Genomic DNA, 25,298 nt, shown 5'->3' with positions numbered 1-25,298 from the left:
TGTTGGCATGGTGTCATCTCAGCTCATCAGAAAATTTCTAAATTTCAGAAAATATTACTTCAAAAACACAAAAATTCCCTCCCATAATTTCACCCCAATTCTGCCCCAGATATCACCAGAATGCACCTGGACACCTGGAATTTGGCCGACACCTGCCAACAGGGGATCAAACGAGCACACACAGGGCATTTGCTGTCTTTTGGCCGCTTGTGTGTGCGAATGGTTGTAGCGGCAGGTGTACGAGGTGTTTGAGGCAGCTCACAAATGGCATGCAAATCCTCCTCCGTGTGCTAGTTGGCTTCACTTACGTTATGTGTGAAGGAGGCCAATAACACTAGTAGGCCCAGAGATGTTTTGGTTTTTTTGTGTGTAATACGGCATTCTAGTCCCTTTGTCCCTTGTTTGCACTTGGGGTCGTCACAACAAATCCAGTTTACACTGGATGCACTTCCTGATGCAACTTCACATTACATGTGGCGGGGGTGGGGTTTTAACTAGGAACCTTCCGCACTGAAATCAAGTGCACTAACCACTTGGTCACCACCCCTGCATTCTAATATGTGATCATTGTGTTACCAGTTAGTGATGTCATTAAACTGTTTAACCTTATAGTGTTATGTCTGCCTATTTAGGTAAATTTATCTTCACAGTGATAAATACAATATCTCCAGCACTAAGCGTCTAGCACCAGTTCAGTAGTCTGTTTTTACTAATCTGTCTGTACCCTAAAATCAAATACTGAGGAATATTGTCAAAAATACAGCAGAAGAGAATACATTACATGAGGTTTGCAATCTTTCCCAAAAGCTCTTCTTTGTTCATGCATTGCAATGTTATTTTTTTTGTTTTTTATTTATTCGCAGTCTATATGTAATTTTTTGCTGACCAACTATGTGTCAGATCATACTAAATGATCCTACAAATATACAAATAAATAAATGCTCAAGACCAAAGAGCACTTTAGTCACTTTACAATTTTTTTTTATTATAGCAGGCTGAAGGTTCGTGGTGAGAGCAGTTTATTCACAAACTGAAGGGTTGATGCACGTTACTCAAAGCGGACTACTGCATTTATAACCCTGACAGCCAGAAAACAAGTAATGACAGAAGTTTTTGTTTGTTTTAAATAAAGCTGACTCTCTTAAGAGCTCCCCACTTAAAAGATTTTGTTGTTGGGCTCTTTGGTCATTCATATTCCCGGTTATTAGTGTACGCTACGACCGGCTCATAGGTCACCTTCTAAACAATTACTTGTTGAAGAAATGAGGTGCATTTCAAATCACTTTGCCTTCTTGCTTTTAGTTGCACTCATTGTTTTCTTATATTTGCATGAAGAACAGCAACGGCTCAATTCAGCAAATAGTTTAATTTTCTGCACCAGTCTGGACGCAGAAGCAGTCTGGCCAAAGGAGCACGTTTGACACATGAGACTCTGATTTGAACTTGTATAAAACTGTGATGTAAGTGTATAAAATAGGCAAATGTTTGTATGCCACATGTATTGAAAAATATGTTTTTACACCCCTAATATTGTGATCTTATTCAGCGTTTTAAAGATGTCATCTTTACGACGGAGGGAGCGTGTTTGTGTCCGTGTGTATGCACCATTGTGACCGTAATGCCGTGTGAATGTTTATACACCGTGTGGCCTTTGGAGGAGCAGCAAGAAAATAAGGGGATGGAAGCAGGGAGAAGGAGAGACTGATGGAGAGACTTGGCACACAGTCCTCTATCACCATGGTAACTAGTCACAGCTGGGACACAAGTGAAGTGCTGAAGTAATTAAGAATGGAAAGCGCAGCATATAGTGATAGCGGGAACCATATGTGCATGCACCACTTGCTTCTGGTGACGAGGCTCATTTATTTGAAGTTTGCACAAAGATGACGTGGACGGTGCTTTAGCTCAGTGATTTTCAACCTTTTTTGAGCCGCGGCACCCTTTTTATATTTACAAAATCCTGCGGCACACCACCAACCAAAATAATATTATAATGCTATTACCTCTGGTTTTGCGCAAAACCCAAATATCATTATTATTATTATTATTAATAGAAAATCGATACAGAAAACACCGCATTTCGAAAATCCTCAAGCATTTTGCGCTCTGATCTCAAGTAGGGCTGTCACGATTAGGAATTTCTGGAGACGATTAATTGTCAGACAAATAATTGCGATTGACGAATATATTGTCTATTTTTTTTTTCCCCTTTATATTCTACTATTTTAGTATAATTACACAACTCTGGAAGAACGTTTGGCTTCTGTGAGTGGAGAAACTGGGAATAGTGCAACATTTTTATTTTTATCTTCATTTTACATACAGTCCCAACTTTTTCTGATTTGTGGTTGTTTCTGTTGCATTTCTGAAATTGTTTCTCCTCATCAGTCACGTTTTGTGCTTAAACACTACATTAAGCTCAAGATTGAACAAATAAATACCTTTGGAAAATAACAGCTGTTAAAGTTCAGAGTTCTCACCTGCTTTTTGTGATCTGTGCGTCTGAACATTGTTTTTTTTTTGTGGCTCAGTTCATTCATATATTCTCATTTTTTAAATATGTTTTTAAAGATATTTGACCATTTATTTCATCTCATGATCTCATAAATTCAGCATACGACGCGCACATGGTGTGAACAGGACGGTAACGGCAGAATCACACCTTTAGAGAAAATTCAGAGAGAAGTAAAAGCAGCTTCACGTTTCCGTTTTGTTAACGTTCACTCGGGTTAAAATCCTCTCTCTGCTGCGCGCTCGCTGCGCACTGAACGTGTCGCGCCTGCATTCAGGAATCTCCCTCACCCACCCCCTCCCTCGCAGTCTGCAGCCTGTTAACTCCGCGCGCGCGCACACACAGGCACAGACACACACACCGACAGCTCCACATTTTAGACGGCTTTTGAAGAAGACGGCACTGTTTTAATCGGCCGTCAGCCTCCTTGTTATTGTCCCGTCTTAAGACGAGAGCGAGGCTGCAGCACGTTTGACGTCAGATTCTGAGTCGTTTTATGCTTTGTGGATAAAATAAATAATGCACGGTAATCGTGAATATGAAAAATAATCGCGAATATGAAAAATACCCACGGCACCCCTGACAATCGATCACGGCACCCTAGGGTGCCGCGGCACCCCGGTTGAGAATCACTGCTTTAGCTGACGCCACTTAGCGTGACGTTCCCTTGGGTCAAGTTATTTACTCGGTCAAACCGCATTCTGTGTGAAGTGTGTGCGTGTGCATTTGAGAGACTCTGTTTGGTTACTTCCGTGTGTTGTTATTCACTCAGAGCAGTCGTCCTTCTGCACGTCCAAACGTGAGAGGCCTGTCAGACTCTTTCTGAACTCTGTTTTATGTTGCTATGATCGATTACTCATTAGCAACCATACAAGGCTTTAATAGAACACTGAATTCAACACAACACCCCAGGGGCTGTTTATCTGGGTCTGCTATGAGGCTGAAATACTAAGTGGATATTTGGGATCATTACGGATTCACAAATACAACCTTGCAGAAGATTAGAGGCCAGTTACTCTGTCACTAATGCTGGATGAACACCAATTGTGCGTCTATCGCTTCGTGGCTCTATCACAAATCTGCAGCTCATGTTCATAGGCGATCCATCGGCAAGCGAACAGACGTTGTTTGATTATAGTCATTAAGCACCTCTCCTGGTAGTGCACTTTGTGATGAAACACAGCAGTTCTCACTTTCTCTCCCTAGTTTTGTTTGTAACTCTACTTTAGATATTTTTTTAATGTGGTGAAATATCAAAGCTTATGATTGTATGGATAATAACACACAAACACTTCACTTACATTGATTTTGTCCAATATTTTGTAAATAAAAGCATCTATATGTGCAATCAAAAATACACTGGCACATCAGAACCACAAACTGTTTTGGAAAAAATAAATGAGATGCAAAAATGAAAATATTGCTGCAGGAAACCATGCACAAGTTGTGGGACTGCAGGAGGTGATGAACATTGAATGATTGATTAAAGGATTCAAAGGAATTTTATTGTCATATGCACAGAAGAACATGTTCCCTGCACAATGAAATGTGTCTACTGCATTTAACCCATCCTAATTGCCAGTAGGAGCAGAAGTTGCCATTAGGCGCCCGGGGACCAGCTCCAGATGTACATCCCTGCCTTGGTCAACAGCAGGGCTGAGCAAACCAAGACCGACCCATAACAAATGACACACACATAACACACAACACACATAGGCCGGCCCGGTACATAAACATATATTGAAAAGCAAAACATGAGGGAAAAGGAGAAAAAAAAACCCCATTAGCACAGAAAAACAATAATCACACAGACAAAACAAGGACGCAGGACGACAACCGAGATTTGAAGGTCCAGTTTATCAGAACACTCCGGAGGCAGCCTATTTGGTGCCGTCAACGGCCTTGTCCGACAATCCTGGAGGGGGAGGGGCTCAGCCCTGAGCAGTCCACTGTCCACAGTCAATGTCAGAGCTGGAGAAGCTGAGGGGAGGGGGGATGACCAGGGAGCGAGGCTTAAGTGTTGATCTTCTTGAGGTTTTTTATCACAGCGACCTTGAAGTGCAGTTGTGTTGGGGAGGCCAAATGAATAACCAGATTAGCAGACGCCTGAAAGATTCCACAGTTCTGAGAACAGAGTGGCTCTCAATGCATCTGAATGTAGAATGTGGTCTTCACAGACGGTCAAAGCGGGTTTCCAGAGCTGCAATCCTACCCGAGATGTTTTCCAGCGTGCGGTTAACACCCGCAGACTGCGCAGCCACTGCCTTCCCAATCGAATCAATCATGTAGGGCAGCCTGGAAGGCCCAATCAAAGCTGCTTCCACTTTCTTGATTTTCCGGTAAACCAGCGCCATGCCCGCTCCACACAGCAGAAAGCCGGTCATCACCAAGCCGAATATATACACATCTTCGACGTCCTCCACAGAAAGCATGTAAAGGCACATGACCTGCCATCTCCTCCACGAGTCCGTCACGTAACCCATCACATGCGTCCCGGCAGGACAGGTCAGGTCCTCCGCCCCCGAATGTCTTGTAGAAAAAATAGTGTCAATTGCGTTCAGAGACCACTTTAACAGATCCATTTTTGTCGTTTTCCAGAAGAACAAAGCTGCAGCCTCACAGACAACATGCCACAGAAGCAGGAAAGATAAGGAGGGAGGGAGAAGAGAAAAGTGCGTCCGTCTCGGCCGAGTGCAAGCTGGCAAAAAAAAAAAAAAAAAGCTTACAGAACAGATTTTGCAATCATGACAGTACAAGATATTTGAAGCAAATGTACACAAGCAGACATTTGCCAAGTTTGAAAGTGATTTACAACTAGTTGAGTTGATCCAGGTCAATTCCTGGATAATGCTTTTTGTGGAGCACCATCATACGGAACCATAGAGATAAAAAATAGTTTGGCGCAGACGTCATTACCTGCTGAACCAGCAAGTAATGAGAAGCTTGGGCTGGGCTGCCATCTTATTTTTGGAATTGAATCAAGTTAGACGAGCAGTGTGCTAGCTTACATCACAAATGCTTGGGGAAAGGAACAGCCAGTCATCCAGTGTAGTGGCTGACCACTAAAGGCTTCAGATTCAGAATAATTACATCACCACTGCCATTGCCTGAGGCAGCTGAAAGTTGGAAGCAATCGTAGTGATGCATATTAAATTTCAATGTACACAGTTATTGAAATGTTGAATGGAGAACCTAATTTAGAATTATTGAACGAGAAGTCCACTAGAGCCCATTTATAATCATCGATTTTCACCCAAAAACCAAAACATAGAGAAAGTGATTGCAATTTGTTATACAAGATGGCGGCTGAAAATATTGCAGAAATGAGCTTGATGTCTGCTGTAGTCTTTTTCATCTCCCTGTACAGAACAGGTTTGGGTTTTAATTAACAGCCACCCAAGCAAACCAGTGATGCTTGTCCTTCATAAGCAAAGACGACCACAAGTCCCATAATCACTCATTTGGGGTTGTGCATGTTGCTGGGATTCTCAGCACTGAGACAGCTGCATGCCGGACCATTCACAGGAAAACACACCACGTAACCTTTGTGTCATAATTGGCTTTTCTTACCAAAATGAGCAAAACCAATTATCAGTAATTGACGCGCAATTTTAATGGCTTTTTTCTTTTCTATTTTTTGCTTCTGAACATGTTCTTCTCGCCTTTATTACAGAATGAGAAGCCGATGGGTCACTCTGCAAAACACACCACGTAACCTTTGTGTCATAATTGGCTTTTCTTACCAAAATGAGCAAAACCAATTTTCAGTAATTGACGCGCAATTTTAATGGCTTTTTTCTTTATTTTTTGCTTCTGAACATGTTCTTCTCGCCTTTATTACAGAATGAGAAGCCGATGGGTCACTCTGCAAGCAGGTCCAGTAATATATCAAAGGTAAGCACGCATGGAAATGTGGATAAATAATGTACTTTGTATGATGAAGTGTTGCTCTGCTGTAACAGAGAGAGGAAATCTCATCAGCAGGGTGGTGGTGAGCTGAGCTGTGAAGAAAGGTAGAGATTGGCAGAGCAGATAGACATGCTGTGCATTGAGAGCATCTGATGGAGAGCCTGCATCACATCACCCCAATCACAGCCACCTCTGATCAGCCTCAAGGAAAAAAAAATGAGGCATCTTTACAGCTCCTCTCCTCAGATCTGCACGGCTCATTGTCAGACAGGCAGCATCAATACAGCTCTCCAACTCTCAATCTCTCCTCTCGCTCCTTCTCCCACTCTGTCTCTCCCTCAGGCAAAGCTGTGGCTTGTCTAGAATCTGGCTCGGGGGTATCAGTCCCTGTTGTCCTGAGGTTCTTGAAGAATAAACCCATTACGTGTACTAATACATGATGGGGCCATTTTGTCAGTACAGAACTGTTCCGGCAGGGATATTTGTTCCAGTGGCTCTTTTCAGCATCCGTGAGAGTCAGAATTACACTTCAGCTAAAGATGTTTAACTCAAATTACACTTGCCATGCATCACGTTTGTATCCAAATAAATGTGTATGACTAATTACTGTGCCTGAGGCTATCACACTTCTGTCCTTTTCTCTTTGTTGGTTGGATTTTAGCAGTATTATTCAGAGATGAAAGGCATCAGAGGGCTGATGCAAACCATGCACACTCTGCACACTAGGATATATCCATGTCTGACAGTTTATGTCACCAGTCAATCACAAATACACTCAACAAAAATATAAACGCAACACTTTTGGTTTTGCTCCCATTTTATATGAGATGAACTCAAAGATCTAAAACTTTTTCCACATACACAATATCACCATTTCCCTCAAAAAATGGTCACAAACCAGTCTAAATCTGTGATAGTGAGCACTTCTCCTTTGCTGAGATAATCCATCCCACCTCACAGGTGTGCCATATCAAGATGCTGATTAGACACCATGATTAGTGCACAGGTGTGCCTTAGACTGCCCACAATAAAAGGCCACTCTGAAAGGTGCAGTTTTGTTTTATTGGGGGGGGATACCAGTCAGTATCTGGTGTGACCACCATCTCCCTCATGCAGTGCAACACATCTCCTTCGCATAGAGTTGATCAAGTTGTCAATTGTGGCCTGTGGAATGTTGGTCCACTCCTCTTCAATGGCTGTGCGAAGTTGCGACGACGAACTGGAGTCAGGTCGAGACCCCGATGAGGACGATGAGCATGCAGATGAGCTTCCCTGAGACGGTTTCTGACAGTTTGTGCAGAAATTCTTTGGTTATGCAAAACCGATTGTTTCAGCAGCTGTCCGAGTGGCTGGTCTCAGACAATCTTGGAGGTGAACATGCTGGATGTGGAGGTCCTGACCTGGTGTGGTTACACGTGGTCTGCGGTTGTGAGGCTGGTTGGATGTACTGCCAAATTCTCTGAAACGCCTTTGGAGACGGCTTATGGTAGAGAAATGAACATTCAATACACGAGCAACAGCTCTGGTTGACATTCCTGCTGTCAGCATGCCAATTGCACGCTCCCTCAAATCTTGCGACATCTGTGGCATTGTGCTGTGTGATAAAACTGCACCTTTCAGAGCGGCCTTTTATTGTGGGCAGTCTAAGGCACACCTGTGCACTAATCATGGTGTCTAATCAGCATCTTGGTATGGCACACCTGTGAGGTGGGATGGATTATCTCAGCAAAGGAGAAGTGCTCACTATCACAGATTTAGACTGGTTTGTGAACAATATTTGAGGAAAATGGTGATATTGTGTATGTGGAGAAAGTTTTAGGTCTTTGAGTTCATCTCATACAAAATGGGAGCAAAACCAAAAGTGTTGCGTTTATATTTTTGTTGAGTATATTTGATCAATGTAAACCTTAGGTTATCTCTCTAGTCTTACGGGGTGTGCAGATACAGCAGCAAATATGTTTTTAGCATCATGTTTTTGTTGACTTTGACCTTTGTCCAGCCCAAAAAATCTTTCCACCATATTTGGTGAAAATCCATCCAGCTCTTTTTTTAGTTATCTTATACACGCACAGGACCGCTTACAATACACCATTACTGTTGTGGCCTGGAAGGGAATCACATACTGTGTATGATTCTCAGTAAGTGGCAGAGAAGGTAAACTTTCAATCTTATTAATATTGTTTCTAATTTATTAAAACACTTTGACAAATTACTTTGCTATCACGTTGGGAAACTAGAGAGATGTGAGAGAGGTGCCACAAGTATTCCGGTTTGATTTAATTAATTTTCAAAAGTAATTGGATTTAGAAAGTGTGATTGGTTTTTGTCTGAGCTGATCAGATGAAGATTGTCAAATAATTTGTGGTGTTCTATTGGTAGTCCAGTCTGAATTTGATCATTTTATTGCACCTGACGAAGATCCAAAACATTTAATATTTAGGGCTTGTTTGTTTGTTTTTTTTCATAAAAATATAAAACAATTTTTAATGAATATGTAGTATGTACTGTTCTTAATTCTGAGAACTAGTGTAGCTTATTTGGTAGAGTGCACTGTCCGTTAACCGAAGGGTCAGAGGGTTCAATCTGATGGGTGCTATGTCAGTGTTCTTGATCAAGACACTGATTCTCAGAAACTGCTCAGCATTGATGTATATAACCCCACATGTTACTCCTGCATGAACATTGTGAAAAAGATGTACTGTAGAGCAGTCGAGTATTTGAAACATTTCAGAGATATGTCTAGACTGCTTTTTTCTATACACATTTTCCCCACATTGGTGGGGTCAGTTCTGTTTTGGGAGTTCAGTGACCCACCCATAGATCAAACAGACTGATCAAAACCACCGATGACAAAAATAAATCTATTGACGCATCGGTAAGATTGTGTATATTATATTTAATGTACACAACACCTAGCACATTATCATAAATCATTAGGATTTTGTATAATAATGAAAGATATCTGCGAGAAATAAATGACATTTTTATATGGAGTGCATCATCCTGGGTATGACTTTTAGACTGCATCTGTAATGGCAAGTGGTTCTCCAGCCTCATGATGGCTCCCTGGTGGCAGCATTGGCACTTCAAACATAAAAACCTTTGCAGATTTCAACACCAAAAAAGATTTCTTGTTTTTTCACCCTGTGGGAGTAAATCCTGTGCTGCCTACCATCGCAGAACAGCAGGTGTTGTGAAAGAGATGGGGATAGAGTGTTTGCGTCGTCATCCCTGGAAAAGAAGAAACCACCAGAGAGCAGCTCTTATCTTTTGAAGGTGATGAGGGTTCATCCAATGCACAGCCACTCCTAGGCCCAAGCCTGAAAAAGGTCTAGGGCTACAGCTTGATGGATCATGAGTCTAGTAAACAGAGCAGCACCACTGGACATGGTATTCTAATGCTGACTGTGTAGCTGAGGAGATTTATCATATTGTCATGAGAAGATGCTGGGAGTAGGCACAGGGGGCCAGTGTGTGAACTCGGATCACACTTGTTGTAGCTGTCAAAACGGTCTGGGATTTCAGTTCAGACTATGATCTGCTTGGTCAGTCTTGCTAGAATTAAACATTTTTATGTATTTATATTTACAGGGGTTTGCATGCAGTCTAACAGGAATACTTGCAAACATGGTCATAACTGATGACCCCAAGCGGAGTGCAGGAGTATCTCTGGTGCTAGACCCTGAAAGCCGCTATGGATTGCCTTGATGCTACCAATGCTACCAGGTGTTTCATCTCTGAGGACACTCTGAATGTAATTCAGAGATGTAGTGCCAGTTTGTGGGTTTTTGCCCCGTCCACTACCCATAGACATGGTTGGGTAGGATTACTTTGAAATGTAATCTGAAAGCAATCAGATTACAAGTAATCCAAATGTATGTACATACATACATGTAATCCACATGTATTCTTTCAAAGTAATCCTACCCAACCTTGCCCATAGAGTAGTTCACGAGACTTTCTTCTCTCCTTGTTGGTGGTGAGCCCAGATGGATGCGACACCATGTTCTTTCTTCTGCCTGAGCCCAACTGAGCTACATGGCTGCAGAACTGGCCACCAGACACTCACCTGCAAGCTCTCACTGCCCATGCCTGGCTCCAAGAGAGGTCTTGTTTTTCCTAATCTGGGCAAGGTGAATCTTTCTACTTTTGTGCCAATCATGAAGGGTCTTTTTGGAATGGCCATTCGTCTGTATTCTCACCTGACACCAAATTCACAAGGGAGGTCTTACTGACTTATAAATTTCAGGATGTATAGGGAGCTGAGGAAGTGGGCTGTGATGGTACTGAGGGTAGACAAAGAGTCTGTGGAGATTCTCAGTCATCCAGGTCATGGTATCCAAGCAGGTTGAGTCAGGTCAACTGGACTTGTTTAGTTATTTTGAAGATGTTTTGCTCTTATTTTCTTCTGTGTAGAGTCAAATGTCTTCAAGTACTAAAGTCCACTTGAGCTAACTCAACCTACTTTGGTAGACAACATGGCATTTGTTGGAGGAATTGTTCCTCTAAATGTACACCTCATGCCATCACAGTGATGGTTGTTGATGGTATGGTTCAGAAAAACCACTGTGCTGTGCTGTCCCACTGGGTCAGTACTTGGAACAGTTATGTAAGAATTCAAACTGGAAGGCTGAAAAAAAAACAGTAGCCTTTACAAAAAAGGTCTCTATTCTTATAAGAGATAATGGCTTAAATTTTGTTTTAATAGTAATAATATTGGTCTGAAAATGTTAATTCTACTTTAAGGGTACTGTGGAGAGACCAGTCCCAGCACTAGACACAGCTTTTCAGAGGGGCTTTGCATTGCTTTGTGAGGGGAACATTTTTTTAGGCCTGAAGTATAAAGTGGACCCCTGCGTGGGACTATTTTCTTCGCCCCGTAGCCACTTCTCCCGCTCCCGCTGAATTTGAGACCTTTACCACTCGCAACTGCGAGTATGTTGCCTTTCACACCAAATGCGTTCAGGGCGTCAAATGCGTCATGCATCGCTCTAAAACCCATTTTCAATGAGAAGCTTCGCACTAGTGGTGCAACGCTTCTCTGCACATGTAACCACCAACTGTTTACTGTGATCATACACAAAGTGTGGATTTTCCCCAAAGGTATTCCTGGATGAAAGAAATTTCCTCTGGGAGGCGGGGCATGAGGCACACAGACTGACCTGCACCCAGCTGGGGGGTGAGCCCTTCTTTGTCCCTGATTATGATTATAACAGGTGCCACATTGACCACTGCTTTGCTCAGAACCACATACCACACATCCACGAAGAAAGTGTCTTCATGCAGTTCGATTGCTTCCAGTCCCTCAGTAAGGACAAGCCTGAGAATTCCTGAGTCATAATCAAAAATCCGCTTTGCATGATGGAACACGTAGTGTGGATTTTCCTCTAAGGTGTTCCTGGATGAATAAAGTTCCTCCAGGGAGGAGCACGGGGCATCTCACCAAAATGACATCTTCTGTTCTTTGTGAATTACATTGATCTTGACTTGCAGCCAGCAAGGTCTGCCTATGATGCCGGGTCTGGGAGAGACTCACCTGACAGGAGCTTTGAAGAAAAAATCAAGTCATGGCAGGAAAGGCTGCTGTTTGTGGAAAACACAAGAAAATTGTGTTAAACTAAATCGCAAACGGTAACTGTGTGTGGTAGCACAAATCTACATGAAGCCACTTCTCAGGCAAGCTGTTTAAATCAGAATAAGATCTATGAGACTATAAAACACAAGTCTTATGCATGTATATAGTTTATAATTCTGCTGCCTTACCGGCCAGATGGAGCTGCAATTTTTCATATTTCCAGCTATGAAACAAATGTTAATGTCACTGAATGTATAAAAAGTAGATCAGATTAATTTGTGAAAAGTAAATGCACAGTATATGGAGCAATGTGCAATATAACAGACAAAAAAAACATCTCAAGAAAATATGGCAAATGGCAGAGATGTATTTTTTGATGTAACATTACTCTTGCATTATGTGCTTTGACTTTATAAAATGTCATTGCAGTGGCTGAATTTATATCTTTATTCTTACTTTGAGCTCATGATGTCTTATGGTGGCATCTGAAAGATCTAATGGGTGTGTAAAAATCGTCCTATCCTCCCTCCTTTGTTGGTTGGTGGACTTGGTGGTGGTGGCCTTTATTAGGCCGATGGAGACGTGCGCTCTGAGTGACCTTCTTGTACAGATAAGCAGTATAAATGGCATGTAAAATACGGATTGCTTTCAGACTGGATAGCATTTAGACCTGTTTTTCAAATCCGACTCATCCTACACAAGTGTCCAAACTCAGGCCAAAGTAAGTGTGTGTGTGTGTGTGTGTGTGTGTGTGTGTGTGTGTGTGTGTGTGTGTGTGTGTGTGTGTGTGTGTGTGTGTGTGTGTGTGTGTGTGTGTGTGTGTGTGTGTGTGTGTGTGTGTGTGTCTAGACCAATGCTGCATTCAGGTGTCAGTATCAGGAAAAACCCATCACAGCAGTCATTATTTCTGTTGTCTGCAGAGACAGTTTACATGTGACACCATTGTTCAGTGATGACACTTGACAATAACTTACTTCATTGAAAGATAGAGTTTTAGCTTTTTACACAGCATTATATTACAACTGGAAACCATGGCTCTGATGGCAGCTTTAAAAAAATTAACCTTTTTTTAGGTTTTTAATTAATTCCTTTTTGAAATATCACACATTTATTCAGGCCCTACCTGTTTAAACCCAGGTGACTCTCTGCCCTTAAATAACAAAACACTGCCAGTTGCCACTTCTGGCTGGGACTACGGCAGCCACTGCACTGCGATGGCACTTGCTGTCAAAAGTTAAAAATTTTCAACTTTTGCCGCTTACCAGAGCGACAAGGATCCGGCTTAAATCAGATTTGCACCGCTCAGATTCAGAAAAAACCTATCCGGCTTGAGCCCGATTGCCAACCTCAGTCTGAATGGGGTCTTAGAGGGAGAGATGCACAGAAACTGATAGCTCTGTTGGCAGGAAAAAAATGTTTAGCCAGGAAGTAAATTGCACCATAAAGACAATGCTGCCTCCATGGCAGAGCTCATCACTTAGGGAGTGATGAGGTGTTCAGCCTGAGATGCAAATATAAAAAGTCATATTTGTGTCTGTCACAGAAAGAAAGCTTTCTGCTTTTTTCTGAGAATTGTAAGTTGTGTCTTTGAGGTTACATAATAATGAGTTTTCCAAAATATTCAAATGGTCATTACAGAATATACCAAACAGCTCTTAAATGCTTTATTATAGCAACAGATGTCTGTTTCTACAAGGCAATGTCATAAAAGCTTAACTGTAGCTATTTCTTTTGAACGCAGTGGTAGTTTTGGAAAGAATTAATGTATTATTGATTTTACTGCTCAGTGGTTTGTTTTTAAAAGTTGCACAGTTGTAGCTGGTGCTGCAACAGTGGAGCTGCTGTGGTTTGACTTGTTTTAGGTTTTGTTTTTTGTACACATTGTAAGTCTGTACTTTAGCACTCTACAGGACCAGTTCAGGCTGACGCTATTTATACCTGGCTTTCCACAAAACCATTATCTGTTGCGCCATATGTCACATTAGGAACGTATATTGGAACAGATAACGGCACTGTTGCATAAAACCTTGTTGAACTGTGGTACTCTGTTGTTTGCTGTAACAATTCCATACTCATTGTTCAGTACTTGGCTCCTATCAGTAGCAATGGCGAGTCCTGGCATGCAATTATGATGAATTCTGAGAATTTCTCTAATGGTTGACCTAAAATCACTGAGTTTCAATTGATGAAATTGATCATTTGACGATTGATCATTTTGCCTTTGTACTAATTCTCAGCAGTATTGTTTATTTTGTATGTATCTAATATATAAAGCTAACTCTGTGTGTGTGTGTGTGTGTGTGTGTGTGTGTGTGTGTGTGTGTGTGTGTGTGTGTGTGTGTGTGTGTGTGTGTGTGTGTGTGTGTGTGTGTGTGTGTGTGTGTGTGTGTGTGTGTGTGTGTGTTCACTATGCACAGCCATAGTAATTAAGCAATTGACACCAAACTTGCTATGGTGACTGGGGGCACCAAGGGGGAGGTCAGTGGGGCCCTTAGGTTGAAAGTGTACATGCATGAACACCCACACACATGGTCAGCCTTATATATTAGATCACGACCCAGGTAGCAAGCATCACACTTTACTTACTATGTATTAGCGGCTGGCCAGGGTGCACTTTAATTACAATCCAAACGGCCAACGCGTACCGCGTGCTAGTTAAAGCGCGCATGCGTACGTGCACTTTAATTACAGTCATGGCCCACTCACTGTAGCCCTTATTTTTGCAGTTCATGTGGTACTCAGGTCAGGTAGCAAGCATAACACTTTACCTACTACATAGTATTGGCTGGCTAGGGTGTACTTTAATTACAATCCAAAATGTGCCAGAGCTTGCTGTGTGGCAGTTAAAGGGTGTGTTTTTTTTTTTTTTCCCCAATTAAAATGTACCTGCTGTGTATGGGATGCCAGAGCATTGCAGTGATATGACATGCTATCACCTTTTATCATCATTCACTTGAGTCTCATAAATGTCACAAATTGCTCTATGAAAATTAATGATTGCAACATACACACAATGCAATGCAACTTACTACACCTTAACTAAAGAAGAAATGGTGAATGAATGAAATACATAATGACATGGGGAAAATTCATCTCATGGAGGGTGTGAACCCGGAATCTTCCACACTTGGTTTCAGTGTGGAATGTTCCTAGTAACCACTTGGCCATCACCCCTGCCCCATACATATAACAGAAAATAGATATTTTTGACAACTGGTATTTTCTGCCTTCGGTATAATTTAATTTTATATATATGAGTGTGTGGTAGAGAGGTGAGGAAGAGCATGCAGGCAGGGTGAAGTGGGTGGAGAAAGGTGGCAGGAGTGATTTCTGACTGAAGAATATCAGCAAGAGTGAAGGGGAAAGTTTACAAGACAGTAGTGAGACCAGCTATGTTGTACGGCTTAGAGACAGTGGCACTAACAAAAAGACAGGAGGTGGCAGAGCTGAAGATGTTGAAATTCTCTTTGGGAGTGACGAAAATGGACATGATTAGGAATTAACATATCAGAGGGACAGCTCAGGTGGGACAGTTTGGAGACAGTCAGAGAAGTGAAATTGAGATGGTTTGGACATGTGCAGAGGAGGGACCCAGGGTATATAGTGAGATGGATGCTGAGGATGGAGCCACCAAGCAGCAGGAGGAGAGGGAGGTCAAAGAGGAGGTTTATGGATGTGCTGAGGGAGGACATGCAGGTGGTTGGTGTGACAGAGGAAGTTACAGAGGACAGGCTGAGATGGAAACCATTGATCTGGTGTGGCGACCACCTAAGCACTGTTATTTAAAAATAAACAAAAATAAAAATCTGTCTACATGAAGATGCAAAACACATTGTACTGTCACTAACGTGCAAAAGCAACATGTGGCGACATAATTCTAACTTCTTTAGCCATGTTGGCCAATCAGAGAAGACAAAAACTCTTTTCCTTGTCTATACATAAACACTTGAGTTTCTGATAAGCTTCACCTTTGAAGAAGTTTTTTAAACGCTCAGTTTTCAGTGATGTAAAACACAGTTGGCATGTTGACAAAAGGCCAAAATACATATTAAAATCCTCATTTTACAAAGTAACCATGGACGTGTGGACAGGCCCTCAGATTTTGGTGAAATTATTGTCCCTCACCATTGTTGCTGTGAAGGTTCTGAGGTTAAAATTTTGCTTATGTTTACATGATATTTCTTTTTAGACTGTATTGTAATGACAGCAGGTTAAGTGGCTTCTACTGGTTAAGTGTTTGTCTACTGCCCGTTGCTTTCAGTCAGGAGTTGCTCACCACTGCCACCTCCAGTTTTGGAGAATATCGCAACAAAAAAAGCCTCACTATAAAAGTCTTCTGCTGTTGTGCAGTTTCACACCCCGTTTAACAAATGTGTATGTGACTGAGGCCAGCAGGAGTCGCTGTGCAATAGCAGTCAATGGGCCTCACTCCCCGAAATCTGAAGGATACTCTGGCCAGGTGACTACAGAGCCGGGTGTTGAGCCGACTGTTCAGCGTGTTTTCTCCCATGTCAGAGATTGCGAGTTTGGGTCTCAAGGGGAGTAACTGGGAGGAGTCAGAATCACAACACATTTTATAGTCGCTACATGTACGATGGTGCATTCTGAGGTGTGTGGAAATAAACTAATTGAAAAGGACTTAAGGCAAAAACAATTCTTAGAATTTCATTTGCTGCAGCGTTTAGTATAATTTCTCAGGGATAAAGCTTAAAACAAAAAATGTTTGTGAACACAGTTCCAGAAAAGGCTGTCATCTGTGGTCAAACTGCTGTGCACTCGTCAAAAATCTTTTGTTTAACATGTCAAGAGATCAATATCAGAAGTCACCGCCCAGCCTGCTGGAAGTGGTTTTTAGTTTGCTTCAAGGTTCACGAAGGTTCATGAAGTTCCTTAATTAAAGAGATGAAGGACAAAGATTTCCTTGTGTTCTCTAAAGCTGCTGTCAGCGTGAAGCGTCTCCATGAGCTGAAGATGGATGGACGTGATTTAAGGTCATCTTAAACGCCAAAAAAAAAAAGACTGGCCATTTGTTCAGCCTTCTGCATAACTGCTACTAGAAAATCACCCTGATTAAATCTCTAATGTGCATCAACAAAAGAAATGTTCTATTTATTGCGCGGCTTACATTTCTCATAAAAACATGTTCACTGTTGTTTGATTTTCTGTGTTTGGTCTTGGTAGAAGTGCTTGTGGTTGTGACTCAAATTTGGTTACTGTGTCAGTGTTTAATTGCAGTACCTAGGCTTTTCCTCCAACAGTCTAATCCTTCCTTATCCCTTTTGCGTCATGATGCGTCATACTGTTGAAATCTTAGCATCACAAGGGCATTCATGACCTTTGTCTACATTTTTAACGTGCCATATTTTGCCATAACAACTAGCTGGCTGCATACTTTGCCATCTGACAATGGCAGCAAAGTTTTACTTTTATCCAGTTTTGACATTTGCGATGTCATAAGAACATCCAGGGTTTTCATGTATCCCATAATCCCTTTCACGCCAGAGAGTCACTGCAGTCAAAACAACATAGAGAATCCACATGATGACAGTTGTAAATGAATATTATACTACAAAAATGTAATTTTTTTATGCTTTTCATCACGTTAATAATCTTGCTAAAACAGTTATAACAAATAATGTGTCTGCTATGTTTAATCTGTGTGGAATTTAATAAACGGAAACCGAATTTCAGACATATTATAGATATTAGTCTGGAACAAAGAGGACAGTGTTGTAAAGAACAATAATCAAGACGTTAAAGAGCAAACTTCACTTTCCCCCAGAACGACATGATCAGGAAGCGAGCGGCGCTCACAGCAGCTCCCATTGAACATAACGGAGAGACAGCCTGTGATTCTCATGTGTTTACATGAAACAAATGTAATAACGTCTAAAAACCCAGAGAATATATTCACGAGAGTTTTAGGCACAATATAAAAATAGTTTTATGTTGCGATGTTAATGGTGTTGTCCGTGTGCAGCGGTTAAAGTGCAGCCGGATCAGAGCGTCTCAATGCAGTTCTCAATGTTACTGAGATCTCGCAGCGTGGCGACCTCTCCGAGGTTTTGCAGGATTTGAAACCTGAAAAGGGTGGATATTGCTACTGAATTAAATAATAAAGAAAAACTCTATCATATATCACCATGTCAAGGAAATTGAAGAAGCATAAAAAGAAATTTTCAGATTCAGATCAACAGAAATACTGTGCAGAAATAAAATGAGTGTTGTGTGGGCCGCTGAAGAGGAGGTACTGCTGGCCCACTACCACCAGATGGCGCCCTGCTTGGAGTGCGGGCTTCAAGCACGAGAGGGCGTCGGAGCCGCTGGGAGTGACAGCTGTCACTTATCAGCACCAGCTGTCACTCGTTCAACTCATCACCATATAAGCCGGACTGCAACTCCACCTCCTCGCCGAGAAATCAGCTACCGTTCCAGGTAATCTTTCTCTGCTGTGATTTTCTGAGTGGTTGAACATTGTTCTGTGTGCAGCCGTGTATCCTGTGGACTCAGTCTGTAACTGGATTGGCGGATAGTGTGACTTGCGATGTCTTCGCCTCACACTCCTTCCAGGGAGAGTGACTGACAGGAGCTGCATGGGTGATTCTGTGTCTGGAGGTGGAGGTTCTCCCTCCCGGAGGAACTAAGCTTTACACGATTGCTGGGTGTGTATTCACACACCCACCATTAACTGTTTCTGTTTTCTGCCAGCAGTACCGGGTCTGACTGCTGAAGACAGTGGCCACCTGGGGCACAGGGCTTGGCGGCTCTGGTGTTCTTCAGATCCGTTGGTGGTGGAAGCTGTGTGGGATCCGGCTCTTCTCTCGCCAGACGTCTTCTATCTTTGAGCCTGCCCACACGTCACCTTGTGTATATTTGACAACCCACATTATTGTTATTGTCTGTATTTCGTTGTGCGATTCACAACATTAAATTGTTACTTTTGGCTTATCCATTGTCCGTTCATTAACACCCCCTGTTGTGGGTCCGTGTCACGACACCTTCCCAACAATGAGGACCATTTTAGCAACAAATTTTTGGAGATGTTAAAAAAAATCACATAACTTTTGACTTCTTCTGTAGCAGAGGTGGTAATATTTTTTCCTCTATAACAATAGTGTAACTTCTGTGCAGAAAACAAATCCTCATATCAGACTCAAATCTGAGTTTAAAAGAACATTTTGAGATGGAGAACCTCTGCAAAGGCTGCAACAGTGACACGTCACAAGAAAAGTTACCACGCCTTTAATTTTCTTCTGTTCCCTCCTTTGTGTGAGCGTACATGTGTGCGTGCATGTGTGCAGAAAGATCCTAAAGTTCAGTGTTGAGAGCAAACCTCTTCTGGTTTTATCAGTTATTTCAGGTCAGGTCTGGCAACATAAGCTGGTACTGCACGGCACCATATCCACCACACTATGGAATCACCCTTAACAACCACTCAGGCAGACCGCTGGTCCATCCCCACCTCACAAATGTGGACATTTATCTGTTGCAGCCAGGTGATGCATGAACATCCCCTTGGCCTTTTCCAGTTTTTATTTATTGATTCTGATTTAAATTAGTTTCCTGAGAAACATTCTGTGTGTAAAATGTAGATCTACCCCTCTTTACCTTTTTGCTAAATAGAGTTTGGTGTTATGACATGCCGTCTGATGTCATGACGCATTCGTTTTTGCAAAACCAAACAATAAAATATGGCAGCACTGAGAAGAATAATTAAATAATCACATCCAAGGCAGCAGTCTTTCTCAAGGACTGTGCGACTGAAGTAAAAACAAGTGGGGGAGGAAGAGGATCATTTATGTACAGAAGCAGCACTACATGGAGCGGGTGAGAGGTTAAACAAGGATTTATGATCAGAGTATTTGTTTGTGTCATCAAGCACAATAAACAGATGTTAATTAAATACTAAATGTGTTGTGAGTGTTTAGATACAGTTTGCACACCAGAGCCAGAGCGCCACAAGTGAATGCACAAATTAAAGTATAAACTACTTTTCTCACTTTACAGCTTAACAACAATACATGTGGCAGTACCAGTGCTGCCTCATGTATTTTCTAAGCAGTTGTGTAGAATATTGAAACCTGTTTCGGTTATTGCTGAAGGTCCTAAGACAAACATTATGTGAGAGCAGATTGTTAATGTGTCGGTGAATGAAGGAGAAACTTGTACAGTGTATTACGAAGCTAGTGATTATTCTTCAGCTGCGCCTGTCGCTCTGTTATTTAGCTCAATTCAGAAGGAGACAGGGCAGCATTGTTAGTTACCTTAGTTTTAATAGATAGCCTTCAACCATATGTCTACACAGCTGAGTTAAAATAGTGAATGAGTTATTGTTCTCTGCAATCAGTGGAATGTACGATGTGCCTCTCTTTAAAAAAAAAAAGTCTTCAGTTTTTGGTCACATGTTGGTGTAACTAAGCATATTCTATTACCATTATTTTTGCTGTGGAAACGAGGGAAACATTTAGGTTTTATATTATTATAAAGTGTCACCATGGAGCTGTATTCAATCTTTTGCCATGGTGTCACTGAGGAACATGTTGACGGTCAGGTTGTTGTCAGTGCCGTCCAGCTTGGTGCTGCCTTTGACCCTGAATAAATAGGACAGGTTAAGTACCAGAGAGGTTATTCGTCTTAAAAACCTCAAATACAATGAGCCTGCATAGATGTGAGGTAAAATGTGATTAATTTTATTTGTTCAGTGTTCTATGCGGCAGCACTCTAGTGAGTTTAGGGAGCATACACCAGTGCTGCACATCACCACATTCATGACAGAACTGCCCTGGATCTTTATAGACAACCACTTAGCAGACCACTGATCCATCCCCACCTTCTAAAAGTAGCCTTCTGTCTCCCACGCAGTTCTTACACTGGTATCCCCTCAACCTTTTTCCAGTAGTTGCAGTAGTTGAGGCATCTGAGTGCTGGATTGGGCCCAGTGAAGCACACTACATAGCTGTAGTGTGGTAGCTGATGTTCCCTCACAGTGCAAGCATTATGCCTCACCTGGGTCTCTTTAAGTAACCAGTCCTTTGATGCAGTCATTCCAGTGGTATCCAAGGATTCTCAAGAGAGATCTAGTACCAGAAACATCCAATCATCACCTTAGGTTGTTTCTGGAATCCAAATGTCACACTCATACATCAAGACTTGAAGCACCAGAACCCTGACAGCTGGGAGCTTCCTTCTGCAGCATGAATTCTCTTCACCTCATTAGCTGAGCTCTGAAACATGAATGTCACTGTTGTTAAAAGTAAATGCTTCAATACATTCAACACTTTGACCCCAAGCAGAAGGCTGAGCCCAAGACATCATTAAAAGACAGTGTCTTAGTCTTTTTCCAAGACAGTCACAAACCCAGACACTGTGACTACTCTCAGATTATAATATGCTGCAATCAGGGCAACCATGGAGTCCACAAATATTTTAGTATTGTCCACAAAGTCAGGATCAGTGAACATTTTCTCTCTGGCAAATGCATGGAAGTTGCTGAACTCCATGGCCCTGCCCAAAACCCAGTCTGTGGAGGCTCTGACCAGAGTAAGAGCCAGAACACATCTCTGGTGAATCTCAGAATGTGCTATGAAGAAGTCAGACACTCTGCCCCCACACTATACAGCACTGAGAGTGCCATTATACAAGTTGACTATGATTTCGAGCAACTTGTTGGGGATCCTGTGAATTTTCAGGAATTCCCACAGAGCAGTCTGATCATCTGAGCCATGCACTTTGTGAAAATCAACAAAAGAAGCCTTAACAGTATTCATGCTTGCAGAGCTAGGATGTAGTCAATGGTTGACTTCTTGAGCATGAAACCAGACTGTCGTGGTAGCTCAGCCACAAACAGCAGGCATTAAATCCTGTTAGGATTGATCCTTGCAAGTACCTTGCCCAGCACATTGGGCAGACCAACCCCCCTATAGTTGTTGAAATTTTAATGGTCCAGGTGATGTTTTCCAAAAGGAAGGACATTTTTTTTTTTTTTTTTGCAATATGATTTAAAGTGGCATCTCCACGCATTTGAAGATGCTCGGGTCATGATAGCACTGTTCCGTGGAGCATTCTTCATCCTCAGCTGTTTCACCACCTTTGCAGTCTCACTGAAGCGCTTATCACACTATGACTGATCAAGGAAACATGAACTGATATGAATTTTGGATATCAGTTTGTGTTTGTTTTTGTTCTGTAAAACTCCTTTTCTCATTCCTTAAATGTTCCTTTTCAGCTGATGTACACCGGAAAGTTTTATGTATGCTCAAAACTTTGAGCAGACATCAGGCAGATGGTCTTCCTCCCCTGTGGTTACATGTTTATCGTTTGTCCTCTACTTGCTTGTTACTTGTTGCTTGCTTGTGGCTTTCCGATGCTTCAGACTGGGCTTCTGATTTTTTCCAAATCTCCAGGGCAGGGTGTGAATTTAGCACAAGGGGAGAGGTTGTTTACTGTCCTTGCTCAGCCCCACTGAGCACCGGCACAGTGAGAATGCTCTTTCACCACACAAACTTAGTGAGGAAGCATGACATCATGATCCCTGCGAGAAGCTGGTTTATAGCCACATTTGCTTTCACACCTGTGTGAATCCTGCTCAAATCTGGCTCCCCCCAGCATGTTATTAAAAACATGCATTGATGGTGGGTTTTTACGTAGCTTTTACAGTTGCAGCAGCTCTTTTCCTCATGCACAGAAATGGCATTTCTTACATACTTAAAGTGTAAGCTGTTAAGTTTCTATCACTGTAGTGGCTGTGGAGTAGTTTTGGCTGCACAATCACAGTTTAGAAGACCACTGATGACCTATTTTAGCTTGGTGAAAACCTGCATAAGGGGGGGCTCTTCAGACCTCGAATAAGCTTGGTTCTAGTGCTGTGCACAGAAGTTATTGCGCAAGATGAACACAATAGAGAAAATACATTAAAAAAGCAGCCGATTATTCTTGTTCTTATACATTTGTCTTTGTGTGATTAATAATGACTGACTGACTAAAGAGAATCTGAACTATTCAGGGACAGACAGAAACTGGCTGCAGCGCCAATATTGACTTGTGGATTGATTTGTATCAGGCCACAAGCTATAAATTCCACTTTAGTTAGTAACTGTTAGAATCGATTGGTAATTACTGTAGTTTCTTAATGGGCCTACATGCCTTCTGTGTCTTTATTTTAGCAACCTAAAGACCTTGGAATAGTTTCATCTTGCGTATAACAAAGTAATACTGGACACTTGACTAGATGTTGTTGAAGGCTTCAACAGCTCATGCTGCTTTTTATTATCAGCTCTGTCCCGACAGGCACATCCATCTGACCTGTCTGTAAATGCTGAAAAATTTTGTAACCTTGCATTTGCCAGCCTTTCTGGGACTTTGTCTCCTCGCTGTATTTCATTGCAGTGCTGCTTTGTCTCTTTGATGCAGACATCTTTTGCCTGCCACTGCTTTAATCACATAGATTAACTGCCTGTCTTGAGTTTTTCCTTTCTGTCATCCTGCACATCAGTGCATGGCACATGTTCACTTCTACACAGCTCGAACCCAGCGGCAGCGTGTTTTTGCTTTATTTTCTTGACATCTTTAGCAACATAACATAAAATATGGTTTCTTCAATTTATGAAATAACACAGGTGTTGCATGACTTCTGGTTTGTGGTGGGGTGTATTTCATTTTTGTGTAGCTGGCCTCTAAACTCTATTTTTGTTGTCTGTTTACTAGGCGGGGAGTCCGACTTCTGTCAATGCTCCATGCAGCTTCTCAAGGACGTCAGTTTCTCCTTCCAGCCAAGACATCTGCAGGTACACACGTGCACACACACCACTTGCAGCCTTCAGTCTCCAACCTTTTCTAGAGCAGTAATGTTTTCTGCTCTGGTTTATTTTTTAGCTGATGTATTGACCTGTCAAAAGAAAAGATATTTTTATTCATTAGTGTAGTGTGCACTACACGTTCACTTTGGTATTGCTTGGAATGCACATAAGCTGCTATAAAATGGTTTTTATTGTATGTATTCCAGCTGGAAAAAGTTCCCTTCTGTGTGTTGGCGGGGTTGTTTTTTTTTTTTTCCTTTCAAATTCCCACAGTATTCAACTGCATGTTTTCTCTCATTTTACTCCGCTCTTTGTTCTTTGTCGTTCCTCTCCTGTTGTCCTGTACCTTGACCATGTATTTACAAACAAATTCACACCAGCAGTCAGGATCAGGGCCATGGAAAGCAGACAGCTGTGGTTCTGCTGAATTCTAATGGTAAAACCAGTCACGGCTCAGCAGGTATTTCAGTGGCCACGTTCTGCGTAGATGCCCTCCAGGCCTCCAAGCAGCGAGATTGGCTCTGTTTGCTTTGCCCGTCCTCTGTCAACATCCATACCAACAGCTCTCTCAGGTTTTCTGCATCGCTGAATGATATGGGTCAGCGCGTGGACAGTCTCTGCCGGAGTCTGCACTTTATTGACCGCACCTGCTCAGAGGGAGAGCTCGAACTGAAGCCAGAACCAGCTCAGCCGCTCAGCATTAATCAAAGACCGCACACAATCAACGACAAGCTGGCAACAGCATCCGCACACCAACCTAACCCAAATCTAACCTCAACATGTGCCCACTCCCACCTTGCCACTTCCTTTTCCAACAACTACAAATATGTGGTGAGCATCCCTCCCATCCATTGCTTCCCATCTGACTCTTCCACCCCTAATAACAACATCCGCCATCACCACTCCCCCAGCTCCCATATCCTCCGTCTCTTTCTCCCCTTCTCTCGATCCTCAACCTCATCCAGCTTGCAGTGCTCGGAATTGGACAGCTATGCCACTCACCTCCACACCAGCAAGTCGTCTAGCACCCTACTGGAAGGTAGTGAGTCAGAGATTGCAGCTGAGAACCTCATGGGTGATGATAATGTGTTTGAGGATGACCAGGACTCACCTATTGCAACTCCCAAGGGGATAGGCCAGTCGGCATCCCAGGATACCTCCACCGTCGCCGCATCAGGGATTCCACAAGCCCCGCTGTGCATCATGGATGAGGACAGTGATCTGGACAGTGTCTCATCCCCTTTGGTAGAGAAAACTGGGCCACTGTCACCATGTTCAATATTTGGGGACTGCTGCAGGTGGGTGACTGTCTGGATGGTGTAGTCCATACCCACCCTTCCTGTAACATGTTAGTGACCAAGTGCTGTGATGTAGTGGTGAATGCAAGAGCCCTGTCGAGTAGTAAAGAGCTGCATAGTGTAACTAGAAATATCTTGAAATTCAACAGCTTTAACTGTTTTTACAAACTGCTTGGAGTTTGTCCTTAATCACCCTCTTTTGTTTGTCT

General features: G+C 42.3%; 1 protein-coding gene across 5 annotated transcripts in view; it reads left to right on the top strand.

The window, feature by feature from the left end:
- Positions 1-25,298, top strand: part of march8 (membrane-associated ring finger (C3HC4) 8) — a 243,893-nt gene that overhangs the window by 165,365 nt on the left and 53,230 nt on the right. For 2 of the 5 annotated variants that reach the window (XM_034184270.1, XM_034184269.1), the window contains exons 3-4: positions 6,356-6,406; positions 23,700-23,779. In XM_034184270.1, the coding sequence (XP_034040161.1) occupies positions 6,356-6,406; positions 23,700-23,779 (131 nt within the window). Of the gene's footprint in view, positions 1-6,355; positions 6,407-23,699; positions 23,780-24,171; positions 25,209-25,298 lie in introns of those variants that run through there. The other 3 variants (XM_034184268.1, XM_034184267.1, XM_034184266.1) reach the window with 3 other exon arrangements.

Source organism: Thalassophryne amazonica, chromosome 13, assembly GCF_902500255.1.
Source record: "Thalassophryne amazonica chromosome 13, fThaAma1.1, whole genome shotgun sequence".
Classification (NCBI taxonomy): domain Eukaryota; kingdom Metazoa; phylum Chordata; class Actinopteri; order Batrachoidiformes; family Batrachoididae; genus Thalassophryne; species Thalassophryne amazonica.
The sequence above is the reverse complement of the archived record's forward strand: the minus strand, read 5'-3'. Positions and strand labels throughout refer to the sequence as shown.